The following is a 26823-nucleotide window of genomic DNA, read 5'->3' as shown; positions in this document are numbered from 1 at the left end:
TCCATTTGCTTGCACACCTGTTTCCTTGCTCCAGGGAGAAATGAGGATTGGACCCAGGGCAGGTAAAAGAGGACAGAGACACTACTGAATCACCTTCTCACCAACACCTGCTTGCGCGCTCATGTACCTGGTAGCTGATGGCAAATGTGGTGGCATGCAAGGAGGGGAGACCCACCCAAAAGGAGGATGTGCAACAGGGGGGAGGGCATAATATTACCAAAGATTTACTCTGGAATTGGCCCTGCATACACACTCCCCACCAGGCACACCCATACCCTACATTTAAAGCATACAACTTCCCCCAAAGAAGGCTGGGAACCATAGTTAGTTAAGGATGCTGGGAACTGTGGTCCTGTGAGGAGTAAACTACAGTTCCCAGAATTCTTTGGGTGGGAAGGAAGCCATGTGCTTCAAATGTCATTGTGGTCCTTTACTTTCAGCTTTAGTCAGCAGTGAGGAAGAGTAAGTGGAGGTGAAGCTTGGGGTTTGCAAATACCAAACAGTTTGCTTGTTGTAGGAAATGAGTCTACTTAACCCTCCTATTTAGGGACAGTGCTGACTTACTTATAGTGAACCAGTTTCGCCCAGTTTTCATACCATGGCACAATTGCAACACCAAATGCCTACGCCTACATAACTCGATCGTTGTATTTGTGCCGTATTTATTTAAAATGGATCAAATAGTCAGTCATTCATCAAGGTGGCATGGATGAGTACCAAAAGTAAAGAAAAAGGAATGACTCCCTTAAGCTGTGGTTACCCACTCAAATCACCATTCCTTTCTGCAAGGAGTTTCACTAACTTAGAAGGAATTGCACAGGACCAGTTTGTCTGAAGTGGTAGAGGCCATAATGGATCAGCTAGATTTGGGCACCATATCCAGTGCATGGCAGTAATAGAGTCCATAAACTGACTTCAACTTGATTCTTGTCACTTGGTGACTTCAAAAGCCATCACCTGGTAGTTCAGAATCCACACAGAGTCAAAGGGTTTCTGGTCTCCATTAAAAGGAAAGCCAACCAGTCTTACATCCAGAAGCTACATAAGACAGTTCTACTTATTTCAATATAATAATTACTAATGAAAACTGATATGGGCAGCTTGCAAATTCTGTGAGAAACATGGGAAGGGGGACTGGCTGGAAAAATTGACAAAGATCAATGGAATAAAATATGGACACCTTTAAAACCACCTTGGTCCACATTCAGGAGGCAAAATAATTTTACAATTGCATTGGACCCCAGTAAGGCTATCCTGTATCACACAATCTGTGTCTACACCCCAACCAGCTGCGGTAGAAAAGCAGTAGCTGGCATAATTACAAAGCAGGTAAAACTTTTGCCATTGTCTTCCTGCTTTGCTTTGCTATTGCTCCTCCCTGAAGGAAGAAGAGAGTCAGACCATCCCTGGAGAAACCTGGAGCTACGCACCACTGATCTGCTGGCCTTGGCACCAGGTAGGAGGATAAATTCCCAGGCAAGCATATCTGCGTTCTGCACCCCCACCAGGAGTTCCTCCAAGTTTTTTTTAACCCACTTCAAAGATGGTTTCCATTTCATTCTTATGTGGTTCTTCCTTCCTTTTATTTTTAAAGGAAAAACTCCATCTTGCAACATTTGCACAGAGACACTGCTGCACTAAAGCAGCCAGGTGAAAATATTGATTCAGCCCAAGTAGTCTGGCCCGACCCACCCATGAGGCAAGGTGAGGCAACTGCCTCAGGCAGCAGGATTCACAGGGGCAGCAGTTTCCCAGTTCCCAATGTAGGTATTTACTCCCCTCTTGTTCCTGGTGTAGATCTTCACTCACCCCTTCTTCCCTGGTGGGCAGCCATTTTGTGGTTTGCCTCGGGTGTCAAAATGTCTTGGGCCAGCCCTGCAAGTTGTGCTGCATACAGGTGCCCTTATTTGGAAATGAGGACACCTGTACCTCAGGAATCAGAGAAGATGAGGACATGTGGGGGAGGGAATTCAGGAAAAGGGGCAAGTAAATCCTATTAAAGTAGCCGAACATGTGGGCCTGACGCCTGTGAAAATGCCTCATGTAGAAAAATGCAGCTCATTGGAAAGACCTGATCACCAACTCCTGCTTTCCCAATTGTGGTAAAGACATTCAGTTGAAAAAGAAATCGGCTCAGTACAGCTACTTTATTTCCAAGTTACTCTCGAGTTTTAAAACAAAATAACATTTCCTAAAAATTCAAAGCAGTCAGAGTGGTTTCTCCAGTCCCTTCCAAAGACTCTGCCTATTTGCATTTCCTTTTCAAGGTACGTCAGTGAACAGAGGCAGACCAGTGGAAGACAGACTCAGTATAACATGACCCTAGCGAATGAAATATATAATTAGTGGTTTCTGCCCTAGGCCCTTGCTGAAGGCACAGGATCTTGGGTTGTCAGTTAAGTATGTGGCCACTTCACACTTCAGAATTACAGTCCAGCCTTTAATCTGGCTGCTTGCTGAAGCATGTCGACATGCCTTTCAAGCCTTTGATACAATGAGGAAGTGGCTCTCATTACAGCACTTGTGGAAAAGCAAGGGCTTAGGTAATCCCTGCAGGTTTCCAATGCAGAATATTTGAACACGAGAGATATGTTTGCACAGGGACTCTGTGCACAGGCAAAGCGCCAAACATCCCCTGCTTTTGTTTCCTAGTGGCAATAAATGGTTGAAGTCCCTGAGATGCTCCTAGAAATTTGGTTATCTATCCAATTCACACTTCCCAAAATGGTGCATCTATCCTTCAAAATTCTGTTATCTGAATTTTGCAATGCAGTTTTCCCATCAAAAAAATGTGCACAAAATGCATATATCAGTGAAAACAACGGGTGAAAATAATATTAGGGTAAATTGCTTGCAAAAATGTGTATATTAAGAGAAATGTGCACTTAAGTGCTGACCAATGTCCACAAGGACTTCCAAATATATCACAAAGTGATGCAGATATGTAGTGATCTGAACTTAAGGACTGGAAAAACTAGAAACTGAAACCGATAGATTCATCCATCCCTAGATACGCCAAGAGATATCCATCTAGGTTGGAATTACATAAGTTTTCAAGCGTAGGGCACATACAATTGCGTAATGGAGAAGGACCTCCTCTGTTACTGAAATAGTCACATTCTGGGGTAGCCTGTGTCCAGAAATGAAGTATCTGTGGAATGGAATGTAACTTTGCTACTCAAACTTCCAAAGGCCCCCAACTCTATCTCCTTCACTCATCACAGGCATTTCTTACAGAGAAAGAAGCTCAAAAGCTCACATCTAAGTCCTGTAGTAAAAGAAATATGCAAAGAAGTAACTGGTGTGTGTGTGTGTTGATGAATGGGCCATAGGGTCTGAGGCAGGATGGCTCCAAATTCCAGTCTCTGGGGAACAATAGCAGGAGTTCTACTGTCTACTGTCCTCAGTGACCAACTTCCTACTGGGCTTCCTATAGGCATCCGAGTGGTCATTGTGGAAAATAAGATTCTGGACTAGGGCTCTTCTTAGGATCTACATATGTTTATCAAAAAGAAGTTCTGACTGCTTAGGAAATGAATATAAGTGGGTGTGAAATCTGCATTAGTTGTGGGTGAGAGGGGGGAGATTAGGAGAGGAATAAGTCCATAGTGTTATCCGATAGCAGAAACATATAATCAGAGCAGTGACGTGGTACAGCTCTTTCTGGGCTGAACTATTTCAGACGACAGGTGGGTATTGCATAGTTGAGTGTTCTGCCATATGAAACAGCTCCCCAGACATACAAAGCTAGGTGGTTAGGCTAGAACCTTCCTCCTTGATATAACAGTTTTGTTTAATCAGGGAGTTTGTTATCTGGGGAACTCACACAGGCAGTGCAAAACAGAACTGCCCAGCAAAAGCTGCACTCCATGCCTGCTCTAACACCTATAATCAAATTCCTCCTACTGATTTCAGCATTTCATCAAATTGCGCTAACTTTTCTAGGTAAGAGAGCATAAGGTTTATAATTTCACTGAAATTTGTTTCCTAGGTGATGCAGTTTCAAGGCTCTGAGTGTCCTTTAGAAGCAAACTACCCTCATTGGCAGGGCAGCAGAGTGTTGCATTCTGGGTTTTTTTCAAGGATTCTGGTCGCTGGGATCACACTTCAGCATAATTTTTATCCCAAGCCCCTTCTTAGTGGCCTCAAAAGCCTCCATAGCTTTTTCCAAAGGAAAGCGATGTGTCACCAGTGGTTGGACGTTCACTTTTTTTGATGCAAGCATAGCAATTGCCATAGGCCACCTGCAAGAAAAGAGAAGGAAGGTATTTGCAAAAGCACCAAGTTTCAAGTAGCCTCTTGCGACACAAATGGAGAGACAGGAGGACAGGAGGACAGCAGCTGGTAGAGTCAAGCACTAGGACCAGCTAAACATACCATGCCATGCCATGCCATTGAATTCCCTGTTGCCTCGATGGTTTACTTGTTTTAATTTTATTCATTCTACGAAAGCTTCTATAAGAAAGTTCTGCTCAGGAATTCTAAGAGACCAAAAAAGACAATGCAGTATTCAAAGGCTGAGCCAGCCATCTTGATTCAGAATGGTGTTCAGTTGTATCCAATCAGAGATGAAAACCTCCTCCTTGATCTCGGGAACCATCATGCAGAATTTGGTGACTACATCTAAAGAGGCGTCGAAATGCACAGCCAATGGACAACTTTGCAAAATGTAAAGTAGGAGCATAGTTTGATTTCCATGGAGACATCTTAATGTCAGAGGGTCAAGTGATTAATTGTAAGAAGCAAAGGCATTCTCTAATAACAGTTCACATCATTTTTAAAGTCACTAGTTGGTTCACTATTTTCTTCTTCTCCTTTTTAACTTTGTAAGCTCAGGCACTAGATTGAATGCCTTTATAGGTGTTACCATATTTTTTTCACATTGAGCTGCATGCCACATTTGTATTAGCATTGTACAATGAATTATGTTTGGTTCCTATTCAAACTTATGTTCTCATTTTCTTCCTGCTCACACCACCATGATAGAAGAGCTACAGGAGGCATATTTCTTTAGTTATGAGATTTATTTGATGAACTAACTCCTCTCTGTTGTTCACAGTTATAAACTGAACAGACTCCTGTGGCTCTGGAATGCCAATTTTTATAAAACTGCATCTATTACTTTCACAATTTGTCTCCTGAGTTTTCATTCATATTTGTTTTAAGGTTATGCGCCGCAGGGGTCAGCAAACTTTTTCAGGAGGGGAATGGTCCACTAATCCCTTAAGACCTTGTGGGGGACCGGACTATATTTTTGGGGGGGAATGAATGAATTCCTATGCCCCACAAATAACCCAGAGATGCATTTTAAATAATAGCACACATTCTACTCATGTAAAAACACGCTGATTCCCGGACCGTCCATGGGCCGGATTTAGAAGGTGATTGGGCCAGATCCTACCCCCGGGCCTTAGTTTGCCTACCCATACTCTAGCATGACTATGGTTCCCCAATACAGCATTAGTTACAAATGCTGCATTGCCCCATCCATTATTTGTCTGCAAACCCCCAACCACAAAATGTTTTAAATATGTATGGTAGCAAGCAATGTTGCATGTAAGAATAGATAGAAGAATGAACTATAAATTAGGAGGAAATGACAATGAAAACATGGTGAGCTAGCTATTGACACAAACAAACTTCGCACCACAGTTCTGAGCGCTATGAAAAGAAACTTTCATCAGCCTTTCCTGCTCTTCAAAAGTGCATGTTTTATCACTATGAGGACCCACCACAAAAGGAACTGGAAAACCACACTTACAGATTGTACCCTAACTACTTCCATGACTAACCCCCCCCCAAACAAAAACCTAATGTGCAGGAATGCCCTTAAAGAAATAGTTTCAAATACAGTGGTACCTTGGGTTACATACGCTTCAGGTTACAGACGTCTCTAACCCGAAATAGTATTTTGGGTTAAGAACTTTGCTTCAGGATGAGAACAGAAATCGTGCTCCGGCGGCGTGGCAGCAGCAGGAGGCCCCATTAGCTAAAGTGGTGCTTCAGGTTAAGAACAGTTTCAGGTTAAGAACGGACCTCCAGAACGAATTAAGTACTTAACCTGAGGTACCACTCTAATAAAAATAAAACACGTAGCAATTTCTTCTTCCCTATGCTTCTTTAGATCATTTTTTTAAAAAATTACAGTTTTCCAAATATAAAGACATTCCAATAGAATGCATGCTCCTCATCACAGATTTGTGACAGCTATAAACCAGGGGTGGGGAAGCCATGACCCCCTAAATCCTGCTGGACTCTGTCGTTCCCAGCCAGCAGGGCCAATGGGGAGGGATGATGGAAGTTGTAGTTTAGCAAGTTCTGGGAGGCCCCCGACTCCAAGCCCATCTGCAAACTATAAAATTGCACCCAGTTTTAACACTGTGCTGTGAATAAGATCCTCATTTTCTTCTCTCTCAGCACTCTGGGCCAAATGTTTAGTGAGACACTGGAGATATGCAAGTCTATCTCATGTGTAGCTGTTAAATAACTTACAAATGGGGAAACAGCACAGAGGGAAATGGATAAAAATCTCCTTCCCTTGTATGCACTCCTGATCAAAATTCAAGAACTTTCCCCGGTGGCTGTTTAAATAACAACAACAACCAGAAGACTCTTTTACAAATGTCCAACGCTTTGGCCCTCTGTTGCTCACTGGAGGGATAAGGGTGGCTCTAAGTCTCTTACACAGATTTCACTGGCTAGCCCTATCTGAACTTGCACTGACACTGCTTAAATATTCTGCAAAGCAGTTTATGTGCTACATATTCATCCTTATGTGAGGCTCTGTGTCAAAATCTATCTTTTACAAACGAGGCAAATCTTTAAAAGGAATGGAAATGTTTTGAAGATTGTATGTTAAAATATTGTTCTAAGAAAGATATGCTACTATGCCTAGAATAAAAATGTCAAGTATATCTACAATTTGGAAAAGAGAAGAGATAAAAGAAATACAGGCTACTTCTTGAAAACACAGACATATTGGATTTAGAAGGGTTTAATAATGCATTTGGCTGGCATGCATATCTATGGTATGATAAAGTTAAAGTGCATAGAATGTTCAAAATTCATATTGTTAGAAAAGCACTGTTCAATGTCTGGATCAGATACAAAGATCTTTTGGAAAACAAAAGCCCAAGGTGGTTGTCTCCAATGGAAGCTAAGGCAGTAAAGAGACTCAATATGGAGGCAAATTGGCCGAAGTATTGGGAGATCTTAGAACAGGATGGTGACAAACTGAAATTGCAGAGTTTTGACAAACTAAAAAGTAAAGTCCGAGATTGGCTTCATTATTATCAAATAATGGAGGTATTTAAAATGGACAGAAAAATTGGCTTCCAGGTGGAAAAACCAAAATTGGAAACAGAACTATTAGAACCTAAAACAAAAATATTGTCTAGAATGTATAATTTGCTGCTGAAATGGAACACACAGGATGAGGAAGTGAAATCGGCTATGATTAAATGGGCTCAAGACGTTGGCCATAACATAATGTTTGCTGACTGGGAAAAGTTGTGGACCACTGGAATAAAGTTTACGGCATGTAATGCCTTAAGAGAGAACATAATGAAAATGATATATAGGTGGTATATGACACCAGTCAAGCTTGCAAAAATGTATCATATGCCTGATAACAAATGCTGGAAATGTAAAGAAGCAGAAGGTACCTTTTTTCACCTTTGGTGGACGTGCCCAAGGATTAAGGTTTTCTGGGAAATGATTTATAATGAACTGAAAAAAATATTTAAATACACATTTAGAAAGACCCCAGAAGCCTTTCTCCTGGGTATGGTAAACCAACAGGTTCAAGTGAAGGACAGAACTTTTTTTATGTACGCTACAACAGCAGCAAGAATACTCATCGCGCAATACTGGAAGACGCAAGATCTACCCACGCTGGAAGAATGGCAAATGAAGCTCATTGACTATATGGAACTTGCAGAAATGACTGGCAGAATCAGAGACCAGGGAGAAGAGACGGTGAAGGAAGATTGGAGGAAATTTAAAGACTCTTTACAGAAGCATTATAAAATTACGAACGTTTGAGGTTATCAGATTGAATGTAAAAGAATGTTACTATAAAAATGACAATGTTAAAGAAAGTATATTTAATAAGACATAGGGAAATGTAAGGATAAATAAGACAATAATATTAATCTGAACCAAAGATACGCCAGAGGGAAAGAGTTTACTACCAGAATATAAGACCTAGAATACAGAGTGGGAAGGCATGGGGAAGTCGCAGACCTAAGTTAATGCTGAAGAATACAATGATATAATATTTGTTTTTAATTCTTTTATTCTTATCGTTTTCATTTTTCTTTTTGTCTTTGTACAATGTATGTATTGTTTTTCTTTCGCTTTTTTCCTTTTGATGTGTTTGTCGATTTGTTCTTTTTTTTTGTTTATTGAATGTGGAAAATAAAATATTATTTAAAAAAAAAAGATAAAAGAAATACAAAGAATGATACATTTGGAGAATGCAAAGATAAAGGCGGAAATAGAGATTCAAAGAAGTTGAATTGTGGCAGAGGGAAGCTGTGGGTGGAGTATTATATAATAAGTATGTAATATTTGCTTTCAGTGTTTTTGGATTGTTTTCAATCTTTTTTTCTTTCTTTGTTGTTGTTGTTGTTTTGCTGTACCACTTACTTAACCAAAATAAATAAATAAAATTGGGGGGGGGGGATGAGGCATTCCCGTTTTCCTCCTTGCATCAGTAAAAAAAAACCCATCATCTGTATCTCTAGAAAATACTCACGTATTGCAGTATCGAAATACCCCTCGGATGTCCACCTCCCGCACAGCAGCGTTCACAATGGGCAACGTGACCATCTCAGGTCCTAGCCCCACCAGAACCAGAGTCCCTCCAGAACGTGTTGCCTGAAGACAAAAGGAGAGACCCAAAATAAATGTGCATCTCCAATCAAGGATGACATGAGAGGACTCTTTCTGCCGACTTGGGGAGAACTCTTTCTAGCCTTACAAACTGGGACAAAGTTCGAGGTGAGGATCTTAGGGCAGCTTCGTCAGGGCAAACTAGCTTGTAAGAGAAACAGAAGCAGGCAATGCATGCAATAATCTCACCCAACCTCAGGAGGTTGGGGTCCCCTGGAAAAGGGCCCTTTTTGAAGTTCTTAAATGACAGTGCTGTAAACAAAAAATTGCCCTTTTCCCTTATGGGGTATCCAAGAGCCCATATAGAGTCCTTACATAGGTTCCCTATTGGTAGGAGAGAATAACAGAGGCCAACCAGAGTATATTGAGAAGCAAAGCAGCTAGTAAGCTTGATCTTTATCGATCTGTTGCAACAGGGTGCTCCCCTCACACGCAGGAAAGGAGGAGGAACCCAGAAAAATGGGGCACAAGGCCTTATAAAGACTTTTGAAATTGCCACCCTGTAGATCAAGACCACCCTGAGAAACATCATACATACATCACGGAAGGGGTGTAACCTAAGACCACCCCTCAGATACATCATACCTACATCACAGAAAAGGCGGTCTAAAACAGAAATTTGCATGTTGTTTTTCTCCTGTCTTTGTTTATCTCCTGTCTGGCAGGTTACCTGATTGGATTGCCTGGGCAGCCTGGCAGTCTTTTGTAATGATAAATACTTAGTTCCTGGGCCAGGTCACAGGCTCACACCCTATTCAAACACAGACATACCCTTAAGACAGGATTTGTGAAGGAAAAGACAATGGGGAGGCTTTCCTACTTTGACCTCGCAGAGAAAACATTTGCTCAGTTTAGGAATCAAAATGGCTTCAGGTCGGTCTTCCTGTGCTGATCTATGTATGTGCAGTGGCGTAGCGTGGGTTGTCAGCACCCGGGGCAAGGCAAGTAATTTGCGCCCCCTAACCCGTGGATTTGCGCCCCCTAACCCTAACCCCCAGATGTTGCGCCCGGTGCAGCCGGCCCCCCCTGCACCCCCACGCTACGCCACTCTGTATGTGTGGTTATGAACATTACCATATATCTAAGACCTCGAAATTCCTATCACAACAGGCAGCTTCATCACAGACAATACATTTGTCAGATGCTATTATAAAGATCTCTCAGCATAAAAAGGATAATTTCCATGTGTGTTTTCTCTTACTTCCTCCAAAAGCAATAATCTCTACATTGCAAGGAAAAATTAATGCGTTTGAGCTAAGAGAGACTCACATATATTCCCGTCTGGATAGCGGCCTGGGCCCCCGTGCATTCCACCGTGATGTCAGGCATGCAACCAAGCGCTTGTTCCACCAGGTGGGCCACCTCCACTGGGCTCTCACTCTTTATCTGGACTGCGAAATCAGCCCCAATTTCCTTAGCCTTTTCAAGGCGGGGAGCTGATAAATCTTTAGGGGGGTTGGGAAGGCAAATAACAAAAACAATGGCAAGGATAGCATCAGAGCAGCATGCAGGTAACTGTGGATGTACACACCCCATACATTTAAAGCACATAGGTAAAGGGACCCCTGACCATTAAGTCCAGTCGTGAACGACTCTGGGGATGCATAACTCATCTCGCTTTACAGGCTGAGGGAACCGGCGTTTGTCCACTTCCACAGACAGTTTTTCCAGGTCATGTAGCCAGCATGACTAAGCTGCTTCTGGCAAAACCAGAGCAGCGCACGGAAACGCCGTTTACCTTCCCGCTGGATGGGTACCTATTTATCTACTTGCACTTTGACATGCTTTTGAACTGCTAGGTTGGCAGGAGCTGGGACCGAACAATGGGAGCTCACCCCGTTGCGGGGATTCGAACCACCAACCTTTTGATCGGCAAGCCCAAGCGGCACAGTGGTTTAACCCACAGCGCCACCCATGTTCCTTTAAAGCACATGCCTTCCCCCAAAGGAACTGGGAACTATAATTTGTTAAGGGTGCTGAGAGTTGTAGGTCTGTATTCTGGGTTTCTGAAATAAGACTTTGGTTTTTGAAGCTGGGTGAATCTTGGAAGTGGGTGAAGCGAGAGAGAGGACTGCATATGTAACTTGGACGTATGCAATGTGAAATGTGGCTGCGGCTTCTTATTCCCCCTGTTCCTTATCCTTTGGGTTGAGCAATTATTAACAAAACCCACAGTACAGAATCAAATCTGCTGATAAATTGTTCTTATCTTGTGCATATTTGAGCTTTGTACTGAAACATCATCTCACCTTTTGCTTTACAAGGTATTTTGACCCTAGCTGCATTTTCAAACCCCCCCCCCCCCACATGGGTTAATATATTTGCCAGCTTTGGATAATATTCAATGCATCTGACAAAGATGATAAGAACAACCCTCCTCAGTCAGGGAATAGGCCCACCTAATCCAGAACCCTTTTCCCACCAATGGCCGACCTTTTTTAAAGAACCACAAGACTTCTTGTAGTTGAGGCTTCAACCAAGACTTCAAATCAGTGAACTTCAATTTCATTGTTCTGCATGGGACAATGACAATAAAGATATCGTATCGTATTTCTGAGCCTCCTGCTCTCTCCTCATGAAACCAAGAACACCAAGGAATTATGCAAGAATAATCTGCAGGAATCCTGAAAAATGCTAATTGCTGCTAACTGGTCATAGTTTGTAAATTATTATTCTGAGAGTTTGACTCTTCATGTGTAGATGAGACTGGCCACTGGCTTGCCTGATTCTGGTGATATGCACAAGTAGAAAATATTGAGATAACACCAAAGTTTTAATCAAACACTTTTGCTTTTTCCACAGTCTCTGAGAACTGGGCCTAACTGTCAAGGGGCAGTTAAGCACATTACACTTCATCTTTTCCTGGCACTTGCCTTGACAACCCTAGTACTTAACGCCATGTAAACCCAGGGGACCAAAGTGAGTGTCATTACGGCACAAGGTGTCAAAGAGTTGGAAAATCTAACTTACCTGTTATCGCCACTTGTGCAGCCCCCATTGCCTTAGCAATAAGCAAAGTCACAAGTCCAATGGGTCCTGGAAGATGAGCAAAAGAAAAAAATCAGGAAGTGTTCTACTACCCTTTGACATTTGTTTCCAGGTTGGTTTACAAGATGAAGAGCTTTCCTAACACATATTATCCTAAGGATGTTGTCACGCTGCAGTTTGCGAGACTGCCAACAGGAGGCGCTGCAAACTGCACCCTGACAACAAACTGGGCCATTGCAACAGCACTGGGGGGTGAAGAGGAGGGACTCAGGTGGGTGGGCAACCCAGGCCAGCAAGCAGAGGTTTGTCGAGGTCTATGGGGTGATTTTGGTGTGGAGGATGGGGAGAGGTGGCTTTGGTGAGGAGCAAACATGGGTGGCTTGGGCAAGGGGGTTGCGGTAGTTGGGGTTAGCAAGCAAGAAAATCATGGGCGCAGCCATTAGCAAAACAAGAAAAATGGAATCTAATTTTAAAGCACAATCCAAAGGTAGGGCCTTTTCTGTTGTGGAATGCCTTCCCATGTGAATCTATGAGGCCTCATCTCTATATTGCTTCAGGTAGTTGGTGAAGACCTGGCTCTTTTAAAATTCCTTCACTTAAGGCTGTCACTAGTTCAGTTCTTTGTTTACCCTGTGCTGCTGGAATTGTTTGATCTGCTGGATATAGTTACCTTATTTATTTGATTGTAGGAAGGGATCTTTGAGGATGGTATTTGGTTTTACTGCTTTCAATACTATCTTATGTTAAGAATGGGACGCGAGTGGAGCTGTGGGTTAAACCACAGAGCCTAGGACTTGCCGATCAGAAGGTCAGCAGTTGGAGCTCCCATTGTTCAGTCCCTGCTCCTGCCCACCTAGCAGTTCGAAAGCATGTCAAAGTGCAGGTAGATAAATAGGTACCGCTCCCGCGAGAAGGTAAACGGTGTTTCTGTGCGCTGCTCTGGTTTGCCAGAAGCAGCTTAGTCATACTGGCCACATGACCCGGAAGCTGTACGCGAGCTCCCTCAGCCAGTAAAGCGAGATGAGTGTCGCAACCCCAGAGTCAGCCACGACTGGACCTAATGGTCAGGGGTCCCTTTACCTTTATGTTAAGAATAAGTGCATAAAGCAGCAATAATACAGAGCAGCTGAAATAGTTTAAAAGGCCTGGGAGAATAAAAAGCTCTTTGTCTAGGGAAAATATACAGTAGTGTTAGGTACCCAGTGAGCCTCTGTGGGAAGTCAAGATGGAGCACCACAAGCCAGAAGGCTTTCTCCCTAATTGCCACATACCTTAAGCCCATGGTATAGAGATTGAAGAGGCCCAAAAAATATGGAAGTAGAGGTTTTGGGGTAAACTCTAGATATCATTTGGGTACATTTGAGTATTTAAGCAGCAATGCTAACCATGTTTATTCAGAAGTAAGTTGAGTGAAGACAATAGGTGTCATGGACTGGATGCACAGGGGTGGTGGGAGGCGCCAGGTGGGAAACCCCCAAGGCAAGAAGCCTCAGAGCCCAGGGATTGGTGGTGGGACAACTATGAGTGGTCAGAGGGAGAGGACTGGGAGGAGGAGGTGACAGGAGCTGAAGAGGTGAGAGGGTTTAGTGAGCAGGAAGAGTCTGTGGCAGACAGAAATCATAAACAGAGGCAGAAGCTGAAGCTAAAGCAGGCGAGGGGGTCAGGGCTAAGGGGCAGAGATGAGTCCAGATGGTGAAGAGGCATGCGTGTCTCCCCCTCCTGCTGAGAGGAGGTCCCCTTCCCCCAGCCTCCCAGAAACAGGAGAGGCATGAAGAGGAGAAGTTAGTGTCACACAGGTGCAATCTCATAGATTGCTTGGGAAAAACTCTGGAGAGGAGGGGACTTAGGCAGGGAGCTTCAGTCTCATCAACCGCTTCAAGGCGGCAAAACCTACTGGAGATGAGTTGCTGTGCTCACTAGGTCTGGCCTCCGGAGTGAACTTTGCTTCCTTGAATAAAGAGTTAACTTCACTGACACAATGTGATTTATTGCTGACCTGCTCCTGGCACCTGCTCCTGACTATAAGGGTTTATACTTGGGTAAGTGGGTTTAGGACTACAACCTAAGATTAGTCTATATGCAGATGATATTGCACTTTTGTGCAAGGTCCCGTAAACAACTTTGGGAAACTTCCAAATCTTTTTAAGGAAATCTCTAGTTGCAACATAATTTTACAAAGGCTGAAACAAAGGGTTTTAATATGGATGAAATAAAAAAGGAAAGTGAACAAAATGCTAGTCAGTTCCATGGTGAGACTCTCCAGTTACATATTTAGGGATCTGGACTGCGCAAAATGTTGAAAATCTGATTGTAGTTAATCATAATGTATTTATGTAGGCAGTTAAGGAAGATGTTATGCAACTGGCATATCTGAGTATTTCCAGGACTGGGAAAATTTCAGCTCTAAAAATGAGTACTACCGAAAAAATATTATTTCTGTTTTGGCATGTTCCTTCTAAAATAATCACCAGCTGGATTCTCTGGACCAGCCCAAGGGTAGTCCGACATGAAGCACATTGCAATAGTTGAGTCTTCATGACTTGTTATGAAAAAGCTGTTTCCTGACTTGCAACATGTCCCCATGTGAGCCTCATGCACTGCCCACTGGTCTCGGAAATGGCTACTTAGCTTGGAAAAAACAAAGAACAGCAAAACAGGGTATTCCATACCAGCCCCACAAATTAAGACCTTGCTTCCCAGAGTCACTCCGGCTCTTCGGCAGGCGTGGATTCCCACAGAAAGAGGTTCGATGAGGGCACCTTCTTCATAGGTCACATTGTCTGGAAGTCTGCAGCAAGACAAGACAGAGAAACATGTCACACACAAAAATCAGAATGGTAATGGAAGAAAGTTATGATCTACCGCAGTGGTTCGCAATTGGTTGTCCGTGGACCCCAGGGCGTCCGCATAACCCACCCAGGGGGTCCGCGGCACATACCTGTAAAGTGTCTTCAGCATCCCATGGCAGGGAAGGGCAGGGGCCTGGTGTTGGGATTGTGGCCCCTGGATCTGGGGGAATGGCTGCTCAGCTCAGCCACCTTTGGTAGATGGGGGCTGCTATCTCTCCTGCCATGGCTGCAGCCCCTCCTGCAGTGGCCTTGGAGCCACCTGGGAAAAGTGAGCAGGTGGGTCGCTCCCAGAAGGGACCTTTCATACTGGCACACACCTTGGCTTTTCAAAAACAGGCAGTCAGCAGTACTTGGCTAACTGGGAACCACTGATCTACTGAATCAGAAACAGCAGTAGATAGGCAGATTCCAGAATAACAAATATCCTCCCAAGTCCATTTAGACCGAGTCAAAGTTCCCACCTCTGCTTTGAAATGTCATTCTACACTAACTTGGATTTGGACTATTAACCTTAGAACTGCTGAAGCATAGCTGTTAAGTGTCTAAAGAAAGAGCAAAATTCCTTACTGCAAATTTTGACAAACACATTGCTTGTGACCTCCCAGGTTGACCAGTGGGCCTTGAAATTCACAAGTTAGTCTACTCATCTAAGGAGGGCAGAGTTGTTGGGGGGGTTTTGGTCCCTTCGACACTGGCTAAAGCTTTGTTTTTCTGAGGAAGGAGGTGAGAAGCCATTGGGTAAGGATCCATTATCCTCCCATTCATTACCAGCTGTTAGAGGCTCTGGGAACTGCCGCTCTGAGAGGGGCACAGGGGTCTCCTAATGGTTTTCAGCACCCTTAAGAAACTACTTTGGGGGAAGCCATGACTGTTTAAAGTAGCACGATACTGCTTTAAATGTATAGTACAGATGGGACCTGAGTGAGATTAGCATAGTACCATATTTGGGGATTCCTTTACTCTAGAACTCATGATAAATATTTAGAAGACATAACTGAACTAATACAAAAATGTGTATCTATGACTGAAGACCCTTGGCAAAGAAAGGGGAACAGAAAGCCGCCACCCCCCAAAAAAGTATATTCGTGAGAACACTGTATTTTCAGCATTTATATAAATGGGATTCTCTGCATAATCCCAAAACACACAGTGCCCACCATAATTAGTAATGGCGTACAATGGTCTTGTTGAGTTGCTTCAAGTCTAAAGTGCAACATTTAAAAGAATGAACTGTCAGATATCAATGAGAGGGGCCATAAAAGCTGATAGGAATTCTTAAATATCACCTGAATTAGAACTAAAAACAAGAAACCACCTGCAAAAATCACACTCAATTTTCCCTATTCACTTGTTAGGTTAAGGTACTGTTTCCCATTTTATTTGTCACCCCAGTCATGGTATTGTATAGTCTAGATATGCAAGATCAAGACTTCTGGACCAGCAGACTTCTGGACTTCGAGATCAACAATAACAATTTGCGCAAAACCACACTCAGTGGAGAAAATCCCTTTGGCTAGCATGTGTTCCCATAGCAGGTATTTGGAACTAACTTGTAGCAAAAGTTTGCATCGTGCTTGTAATAGCGGCACAGGTTCCCATTATCAGGAGGAGTGGCACAGAAGAAGATGCTTGGAGACAGGTTGTATCGGCCAGTTTTGCAGAATTCATCCGTTTCTCGGGGAACTCCAGGCTCAATAGCCACTCGGTCACCTGGGACACATCAAGGATGCAACAAGATAAGAGACTGGACTAATTGTCATGTAAAGAGGTGACCTGTGTCTTGGAATCAGAGATCAGACTGCAACGGCCTCGGTCCAGTATATCTGAAGGAGCGTCTCCACCCCCATCGTTCTGCCCGGACACTGAGGTCCAGCGCCAAGGGCCTTCTGGCGGTTCCCTCACTGCGAGAAGCCAAGTTACAGGGAGCCAGGCAGAGAGCCTTCTCAGTAGTGGTGTCCTCCCTGTGGAATGCCCTCCCATCAGATGTCAAAGAGAACAACTACCAGACTTTTAGAAGACATCTGAAGGCAGCCCTGTTTAGGGAAGCTTTTAATGTTTGATGTTTTAGAGTATTTTAATATTTTTTTGGAAGCCGCCCAGAGTGGCTGGGGAAGCCCAGCGGGGCGGGGTATAACTAATAAATTATCATTATCATTATTATTATTATTATAGCACAAAATATATCAAAACATACTAGGAAATCACATTTTCAGACAATGCAGCTTAACATCCTAGCATCCTTAGGTGAACTCCAAGCCATTTTCACACATATTATCTCAGTAAAACTTCCAATAGCCCCTGCGCCAGGACCATTACAGTGATACCTCTGGTTATGAATTTAATTCATTCCAGAGGTCTGTTCTTAAGCTGAAACAGTTCTTATCCTGAGGCGCGCTTTAGCTAATGGGGCCTCCCGCTGCGAGCACACCTCTGACGCATGATTTCCGTTCACATCCTGGGGAAAAGTTCACAACCAGGAGCAGCCACTTCCGGATTAGCGGAGCTCGTAACCTGAAGCATTCGTAACCAGAAGTGTTCGAAACCAGAGGTACCACTGTACCTTTCTATTTCAGGTGATGTGGCTTAGATAATAATCGAATGCTTAAGGTCACCTAGTGAGTACATGGTACAAGTCAGTGAGATTTCAAGTAAGCACAGGGATGGGGAACCGATCACCCTCCAGATGTTGTTGGACTCCAACTTGCATTGGTGAACGTGGCCAATGGTCAAGGTAGATGAGAGTTGTAGTTCATCAACATCTGGAGGGCTATATGTTCTCCATTGTAATATTAAAACATTCAAATCAGGTTTCCATCAGTTCCAAACTCAGGAGGCGGATGTCTGACAAAGAGTTTCCTTTGAGGATTCCTGACATTTCATCCAAACACAAAAGTTTAGGATCAGAACTTTCCTTCTCCTAAATAGGCTACCTTCCCAGGTTGACAAGCCTCACCTGCCCCTTACTTCCCACTACAGCATGTGCAGAAACCGCCTTCTTGACCGTTGGACCCACTATTGGCCTCGTCTACTGACAGAGCCTGTTTTCGCATGCAGGGAAAGTCCCTAACTCACTGAAGGTCTGAGACCCATCAACTACCCTCACATGGTTCAACTGGCCAATCAAAGCTGTTTCCTGGGTGTGGCTGCTGTTGCATGCTGACAGCTTCCAGGAGCCACAGGTGAGAGCTGAGTGCAGGGTGGGGACCAAAGGTGGACAAATGACCCCAGGAGGAGTATGACATGTCCCCCACCAGAGGTCCTACCTCTTCCCTAACACCACATACACCCCACAAAAGACATTAATACAGTGGTGCCCTGCAAGACGAATGCCTCGCAAGACGGAAAACCCGCTAGACGAAAGGGTTTTCCGTTTTGGAGGTGCTTCGCAAAACGAATTTGCGGCTTGCTTCGCAAGACGAAAATGTCTTGCGATTCCTGGGGTTTTCCCCCCTCCCCCCCCTTTCCCCAAGCCCCTAAGCCGCTTAACAGCTGATCTAAGCCGCTAATAGCCTTTTAGCAGCTAATCCGCTAATCCCTTAAGCCTTTAATAGCCGCTAAACCGCTAATAGCGCGAATAGCGCTAATCCGCTAATGGGCTTGCTTCGCAAGACGAAAAAAACCGCAAAACGAAGAGACTCGCGGAACGGATTCTTTTCGTCTTGCGAGGCACCACTGTATATCTTAGAGATGTCACCAGCCATCAAAAAGAGGTATGTAATCACCGTAGTCACTTTGATCTGTGGATGAAGGTCTGTTTATGGTGCCACAAGCACCACACTGCATGCTGGGATTTGGTCATGTGCTTGTAGTGCTGTGGCACCATTCCTCTGGAATTCTGTTCCATTAGAAGTGAAGGCCCAACATAGTCATGCTTTCAATGTTCCATTTTTTCCCTATCTCTCTAGTCTCCCTAAATTCACCGGTTTTATTTCTGATGTTTTAAATGCTTGTTGCTTTTTATGTCTTAATACTGTTTTTTATTTTATGGAATATGTTTTATATTCTGTTCTCCACTTTTTATGCTTTTTTATTGTTTGGCTGTACTGTACTGTGCTTTGTATTCTTGTACAACACGGTCTGGTGGAGTTGCTTTTTACATGAGATTATAAGGTGCTTTGTGGAGGAAGTGCGGTATACATGTTTAAATAAAATAAAAATGAATGAATAAATGAAGGCCCCTGCTCACCTGTCTTTAATTTGGTCACTGCGGACCCCACTTTGACAACTGTTCCTGAAGCCTCATGGCCCAGCACTATGGGGTTCTTCACAACAAAATCCCCAATTCGTCCATGTGTCCAATAATGGACATCAGAGCCACAAATCCCTACAGAATGCATCTTCAAAAGCACCTCTGGGAGAGAAGAGACAAATCAGAGAGTGAAATCTCCGCAGGGAAAATCTCTTATCTGCAATGCAAATACACCAATATCAAGAAAACAGTGGACGGCTTGGAAATCACTTGGCTTTTCAATATTTGTGTTTCTAGTTATTTTCTAAGTGGAAATGTCTGGAATATTGACATTTCTTTTCTGGTTTCTTGCCAGAAGGCTCCTAGAATGTTTCAAAGATGTAATATCTAGTGCAGGCAGGTTTGAGTCATGGCTAGTTGACAGCCGTTGCCTAGATTACCTGTTTGCCATCTCACATTACCTGCTGATTCATGTATGCCCATCAATCTACCTGCTTGCTATTTTGTATCTGTTACGAGTGGTTAAGAGTTACCATTTTCTGGAGGAAAGACTTATTTCTTCAGAAGTGCTGAGTTGTCCAATGAGCAGAATGCAAAATTCACCAGGCACAGTTTAAGTGGCTATTGGTCACTTGTGACCAAATGAAGGTGACTGGACACCAGGATGGTGCCCGACATCTCCATGTCTGCTGAATGCCTGGGGATCCTTGGGTCTTGCCTATTTTCATACAGTAACAACACATCCTTTGGAATTCTATCAGTGATATTGTAGCTGGACAATCAGAACGAATTTCAGGAACCAAAAAGCCTCTGGTTTATCTGCAAATCTCACTACATTTCAGAGATGTACATGTTTTACTGAATTACTTGTACATTGAACAGAAATTTCAGAATCAAATTTACTTGAGAAGTTAATTGGAATTCACCTCTGGGCCATTATTTGGGTCTTGTGTGCACCTACAGGTAAAGCTAAAGGGACCCCTGACCATTAAGTCCAGTCGTGGCCGACTCTGGGGTTGCGGCGCTCATCTTGCTTTATTGGCCGAGGGAGCTGGCATACAGCTTCCAGGTCATGTGGCCAGCATGACAAAGCCGCTGCTGGCAAACCAGAGCAGCGCACGGAAACGCCGTTTACCTTTCCGCCGGAGCAGTACCTATTTATCTACTTGCACTTTTTGGGGTGCTTTCGAACTGCTAGGTTGGCAGGAGCAGGGACTGAGCAATGGGAGCTCACCCCGTCGCGGGGATTTGAACCGCCGACCTTCTGATCGGCAAGTCCTAGGCTCTGTGGTTTAACCCACAGCGCCACCCGCACCCCTACAGTGCACCTACGGTGAGCTAAATGCACGGGGCTTCAACACTGGGAGGCGAAGTCCTTAATTTCCATACAACAATGGGTTAATGATTTGTACTCCCTACCTTGAATTGAGCTGGCGGTGAATCAACATAAGCACAATGGAGAGAAATATGAGAACATTTCACTAGCTTTTCTTGAGACTTTCGCATGCAGTCATAGGAAGCAACCCAGCATATCTGTATTACCAACTCAAAACACATGACTCCATGTCTCCCCTTCCTACTTTGGTTGCATTGTTTGAGAACTGTAAGAAAACAGCTTCTGTTAAATGCAGTAGCACTGCTGAGCAGAGGTGTGAGGAAGGGTAACAAAAGAGAGCAGAGGCAAAGAGCAAAGTCCATCTGCTGCAAGAGCGGCACTTGCTCATAATCGCCTAATGCTTGCACCGCACAGACCTCATTGGTTCACACCTGCATAAGCCACTAGAGGCCTCTGTGCTGATGCATTTGGAGGGTTTAGACTGGGGTCTCCCTTTCATCATTCTCCATCTTAAAAATTAGGACCCACTTCACTCTAGACAGGTGTCAATCCTATTTGCAGTCTGGCTACTTCCATCAACCATCTTGTTCAATTTGTTAGAATGTGGTGCTGATGACGCCAATGTTGCAGGTTCGATCCCCGTATGGGACAGCTGCATTGCAGGGAGTTGGACTAGATGATTCTCAAAGTCTCTTCCAACTCTACAATTCTGTGCATTTATGAATCTAATTTTCTGCCTGCTATGTCTTGCCTGCTATGTTTTGCCTGTTCCTGCTTGGCTCTCGGCCAAATGATCCTTCACTCTTGAACCTCATATTAGTGAATAACCAAAGGCAAGGCTTTCTCTATTAACTCAAGTAATTCTGAAAACACATGGGCAGCCATAGCAAACATATATATAATTCAGGCCACTCATTCCACACACACCCCATGAGACAGTACAGAAATGGCAGCATCTGATTAACCCTGCAGCAGGTGAACCTTCATTTTAATGCACACAGCAGAATATCTGAAATGGAGACATGTGAAAGATACAACAGCTGGTTCTTTGGCTGCAGAAATTGCAAAATGCTTTCTACACCTAGCCAGAGGTGTCTACTGCAATCTTCTGAGAGCTGCATCTTTCATGTGTCAATTTAGAGAAAGAAGAACTTACAGAATTGGCACTGGGGCGGGGGACGGGGGCGGGGACACATTTCCCCTGAATATTGTGACTGTTTATGCCTTGAAGAGTTAATTAAGAATTGAAATGGTTACCATTATGCCTTTCACTGAACCAACTGTATTGCTAAGGCAATAAATTAGCCTTCAGTGGAGGCTGAAGATTTAATCTGAATACTCAAGGAGCCTGACTTTATTTTTGATACGGAAGGGGGGGCCGTATCAATTTTGCACCAACATAGTGATGATTCATCTGACAAGAGGTATAAAATATGTTTTGTTAAAAAAAATCACAAGCTGAATGACAGCTAGCCTAAACAGACCTACCGTTGGGACCTGGTTCAGGTATTGGCCGGTTTTCCTGCAAGGAAACAAAGCAGACAACATTCAGCTTTCTTGAAAACTTTCTGTTGCTTCTTCTAGGTCTAGGATTATATTGAAGGCTGGTTCAGGTGGCCTACTATAGTAAATTTCTCACCATCCTAAAGGCCAACAGTGGTTGGCTTATCCTGGAAGAACACTATTCAGAGGTAGAAAACTGGGAATAAAGCAAATAGAGGTTGTTAAGTTGTGGGTGAACATATCAGACGACACAGCGATTCTTCAAACAGCTCTTGTTTATTCAGAGGCCAGAAGAGAACTGAACTGAGGAGCTCAGTCAGCCTGCTTACATAGAGCTCCAGTACAACGTTACTGTAGCAACTTTCTAAAACTATCCAATCACTGAACGTCACTTTCAATCCTTCATTTGCATAACTATCTACAGTATCCCCCTGCTGGCCCAGGGTGAGAACTTCAGTACATAACAGAGGTATTTGAGCCATTTGTCGGTCGAAATATGAGCAACTTCTTCCAATTGCTGTGAAGCTGAGTCTACAAGGACTGTGCTTGTCCGCAACTTAGATGAATTGACTGGGTAGTGCTAATGAATCCAAAGGGGATGAACTTATTACATTGCTGGACATACAAGCACCAGCTTGAATCTAATCAGAATTAAATCCTACAAAGTTCAATTGATTTTTTTTTTTAAAAACTATTAAGTTAGGATTAATGGGTTAATTCGGATTGCAACCTTAATCTTCCTAGCCTGATGTAAGATTTTGCCTAGTTGCTTCCCAATAATTTTTACACAGGGAAATAAGATACGTCAATATATCAGAACGAAACCTATAAAAACTCCTCTTTCCACTAGGCAAAAAATGGCAAAGTTCTTAACATGAGCAGAAAGGTTGTATGTTTCCTTCCAAGTCAATTCTGATTCTGCACCACTTTAATTCTGAGAAGAAATGTTCAAAAATTTAGCACTTTCAATGAAGACTCAGGTACGATTGCCTTCTGCCCTCATTGCAACAAGCTTTTCGAACACTCTACATGCAATGTTCAAATTGAAAAGCTTCAGAGAAAGTACACTCACAGGGCAATCCTATGCATGTCAATTCAGAATTAAGCCCCATTGAGTTCCATAGGACGAGATGGCTGGACAGTGTTCTCGAAGCTATGAACATGAGTTGGACCAAACTGCGGGAGGCAGTGGAAGACAGGTGTGCCCAGTGTGCTCTGGTCCAGGGGGTCACGAAGAGTTGGACACGACTAAACGACTAAACAAGAGTTCCATAGAACTGCAAACTCAGTCTTCACCATTTAAAGAAAAGTGACTAATAAGTAAAAGGAAAGTGTGATGAAATACCTAAAACTGCTGTAGGGATGGAGTGGAGCATGCAAGTAAGTCTTTAATGTTTAGCCAGTGAGCAAACATAATATTGGTTGTGGGTGAGGGATACATGTCCAAGATGACAAACTCTCAACTGGTGGCTTCCAACTTAACAATCCTGCTGGCACAAGGACTTTTAGCTACAGGGTGGAATCTCCCTGCCTGCTCATCTCCCTGCACACCCTGTAAATCAGCTCGGGGTGTGTGTGTGTTTAAATGAACCTTTAGAACAGAATGAGGGGTCACATGGGGAGGGGAGAGGGGGAGGAAATTCCACTGTACAGCTAAAAGTTCTTTTTGCTAGAGCTACCACCCAAATAGCTAATCATCTGATTTAGCCTGCTCTTTTAAAAAATGTGATCCTAGCATTAAGAAACCAGAAACATTTGCCCACACCAAGATGGCGCCCTTACTGCAAATAGGTCACATCCAACCATAGTTGTTATGCATATGGCTTCTCCCAAAGAATCCTGAGGGGTAAACTAAAGTTCCCAGGATGCTTTGGGGGGGGGGGGACAACATATGCTTTAAATGTATCATAAACTCATCATTACCTATATGTTGTGAGGAAAGCAACATTCCATAACTACGGAGAAAATTCTAATAGTTCACTATCAGCCCTGTGACTAAACTCCAGTGGTAAATCTTCCTTTCTTACCAGAATTCAAGACATCAGAGAGGTTAAGGTTTATTAAAATTCCACAGTAGCAGCCAAAGTTCTCGCACGGAAAGCAGAACACGGGAAATGAGAAAAGAACAGTACAGCAGCTTAGGATACTTCACAGCAGTGGCTTAAAACACAGCAAGGTCATTCCCCACCTCTTACATTTCAAGCCACATTTGCAGAGTTCTGAACACATCACAGAGGGGTCAGGGATGTATTTACCCAACGCACATGACCTTTTTTGTTTCCCTGCCCCAGCAACCCACCCACTCTCGGATTGCCCATTCATAAAGCTGTCACATGTGCATGCATGCTCATTTGCGCATGTGCAATGACTTGTCTCAAATGTGCACAAATACAAAGTGAATGCAGCTTAAGTTTTCTAGTTGGACTGTAGATGGTTTAAGAAGAAGAAAACCACATAAAACAAAAGTATTTGTCAAGAAACTACAGGATCGCTATGAATTGTGGCTAATGTATGTACGTAGCGTCAAGAATGAGCTGTGAGAATGCAATGGATGTGGACATACCCATAGAGCAAGAGTGGTTGGTGGCAACTGCCTTCATTCCCTGTTCATGGCTTCCCAGAGTCATCTAGTCAGCTTCTATGGGGTGAAGGATTCTGAACCAAATTGATCTTCATTTTGATCCAGCTAGGTTCTCATGTTCCATCCCAAGTTGATCAACAGCACAAGATTTATTTATCTGCATGCATTTGTATACCACCTTGCTCCCAACATGGAACCCAAGGTGACATCCATGTGGTTCCCAGGCACTCGCCGGACCCAGACCTGCTTAGCTTCAGCAAGATGGTGGCCTCATGTGTCACACACTGGAGCTATTAAGGTTTGGGTCATACTACATAACTCATGAGCACATGCTGTGTACCCATAAAGAGAGAAAAAAATCAGTGTTCACAAGCTGGGTAAAGGCAGAGTGTGTATGCAGTGTGCCCATTAATCTGTCATGCATCAAGGATCTCCCTTGCCCTGAACTGCTATATTATCCTAGGCACACTTACCGTATTTTTCACTCTATAAGATGCACTTTTTCCCTTATAAAAAGTAAGGGAAAATGTGTGTGTGTCTTATGGAGCGAATGCAGGCTAAGCCCAAAGCAAAAACAGGGAGACGAAGCACTGCGCAGCGCTCCATCTCGCTGTTCTAGCTTGGGGTTAGCTGCGCAAAGCCTCCGCGGGCAGCGGGGTGCCTTCACCCCGCTGCTCTGCGGAGGCTTCAAAGGCTGTCCCCGAAGCCAGAACAGCAAGAGGATATCCTAGAAGCCAGATCCCTCTTGCTGTTCTGGCTTCTGGGGTTCAGAATTTTTTCTTCTTGTTTCCTCCCCCCCAAACTAGGTGCATCTTATCGTCTGGTGCGTCCTATAGGGCGAAAAATACGGTGCCTGGGATCAAATGCCACTAAACAGCACAGGACTCACTTATGAGTAAATGCTCCATTTTTGCAAGTGGCATGGAATGCCCAATTCTATGCACATTTATTCAGACGTAAGACCCACAGCATTAGATTGGGTTATTTTCTAGGAGAAGCTGTTACTCAGCACTACAAGCACATGTTTTGAATGGAAATAGTCGCTGGTGAAACCTCAAGGAAGCAGTGAGAAAGACCCCCTTTTGAAGACAAGGAGAGCTGCTGCCATCAATAGGAGACAATACAAACAGACCAATAATCCTACATTTGAGTATTTTTTTAAAGCCCTATCCTACTCATGCTGACTCAGAAACAAAACATTCTGCTGAATTCAAGGGGCCTCCCAAGGGCAGGATTGTTTCCGGATGCTGCAAGCATACACCTGTTTACTCGAATGTCAGCCTCGCTGCGCTCAACGGCGCACAGTCCTTTCTCAAAGCATTCTGGGCACTGTAGTTCGTGAAGCCTCGCAAAGCCATTGCAAGTCCAGGAGGGGCAAACTACACTACCCAGAGCCCTTTGAGGGGAGAGCTGCGTTTAAATAAGGCCACGGCTGCACCGCTCTCGCTTCAAGGGCGAGCTGGGGGCAAGTTTGCAAGCAGGCGACACCGGGGCCACCCGCGCAGGCACGGCTCGAAAGGGAAAACCGAGCAAAGCCGAAAGGCCCGGCCTTTTCCCAAGGCGCTTTTGCAACGTGCATGCATGAAGGCGGCTGAGGCTGCAGCCCCGGGCAAAAGGAAACCGCGACCAGCCGCCCCCCTCCCCGAGTCGGAGGCCGCCATGCAACGCCCGGGCACCCCCGCCCCACCCGAGGCCGCTTCTCCCTGAGGGAAAACGGCACGTTAAAGTCCTGCGGGGCCGTACCAGGCGCAAGTCGCCGGCCTTGTGCACCACCACCGACAGGTTCGCGCCGTCGGCTCCCTTCGCCGCCATCGCTGCGCGCTTCGCTGTCCGCTAAGGTGACGCGCCTCTAAATGCCGCTGCAGCCGCTTCGCCTCCTCAGCAGCCGGCCGCTTCTCGCCGCCCTCTGTTTGGTCGGGGAACTTTGTCCTCGGCGGCCGGCGAGGAGCGGGCGAGCTCGGACTTCGCCCCCCGCGGCCGGCCCCGGCTCAGTGGAGCGGGGAGCTGTGGCACGACGCCGCCTTGCCCCTCTCTCTACCTGTGAGGCCTTCATGCGCCTTCCTCGTGGTGCTTATCTATGGCACGTTGCCTGTTGTGTGTTGCGCGTGTTGTTTGCTTACGCAAAAAAAGGGGGTCCTCACACAAAACCCCACACAGACTTAGAAGAATAGAAGAATATTCCATTCTTGGAAGAATAGAAGCATAACCCCACCCGACTCACCATTCCTCTTTTCTTCCTAACCTAATACTGCATGCAACACCTAATGTTGCTCCTCTGCGCAGCTCCAAGCATCCCTCTTCTTGCATTGTTTTCACCAGGCGCCTGCAGCATTCAGTCAGTAATTCCCTGGCTGCTGAACAAGCTCAGTCCTCTTTTTGGGGGTGGGGGTGGGATTTACTACACCACCCTTAGGGATTTTGTATGTGTGCTTTTGCAGATCTGAGGCTCCCAACCCTGCTTGTATCTTCCTCTTATGGGTCG

General features: G+C 44.4%; 1 protein-coding gene across 2 annotated transcripts; it reads right to left on the bottom strand.

Annotated features, from left to right (window-relative positions):
* Window positions 1-2128: 2128 nt before the first annotated feature.
* Window positions 2129-26393, bottom strand: SORD (sorbitol dehydrogenase). Of its 2 annotated transcripts, XM_083413168.1 has the most exons (11): window positions 26085-26383; window positions 21746-21779; window positions 20250-20351; window positions 19848-19878; window positions 18919-19083; window positions 16283-16442; window positions 14553-14671; window positions 11866-11931; window positions 10165-10340; window positions 8759-8880; window positions 2129-4244 (listed from the first exon to the last, which is right to left on the bottom strand). In XM_083413168.1, the coding sequence occupies exons 5-11, from the start codon at window positions 19067-19069 to the stop codon at window positions 4079-4081; spliced, it is 960 nt and encodes a 319-aa protein (XP_083269294.1). In that variant the 5' UTR covers window positions 19070-19083; window positions 19848-19878; window positions 20250-20351; window positions 21746-21779; window positions 26085-26383; the 3' UTR covers window positions 2129-4078. The 2 variants fall into 2 exon arrangements, with proteins under 2 accessions (XP_083269294.1, XP_083269293.1); XM_083413167.1 differs by lacking the exons at window positions 19848-19878; window positions 20250-20351 and having other exon boundaries at window positions 26085-26393.
* Window positions 26394-26823: the final 430 nt, after the last annotated feature.

This window comes from Podarcis tiliguerta, assembly GCF_965153285.1.
Source record: "Podarcis tiliguerta genome assembly, chromosome: 14".
Lineage (NCBI taxonomy): Eukaryota > Metazoa > Chordata > Lepidosauria > Squamata > Lacertidae > Podarcis > Podarcis tiliguerta.
Note: the sequence above shows the minus strand (reverse complement) of the source record. Positions and strands in the feature narration are given on the sequence as shown.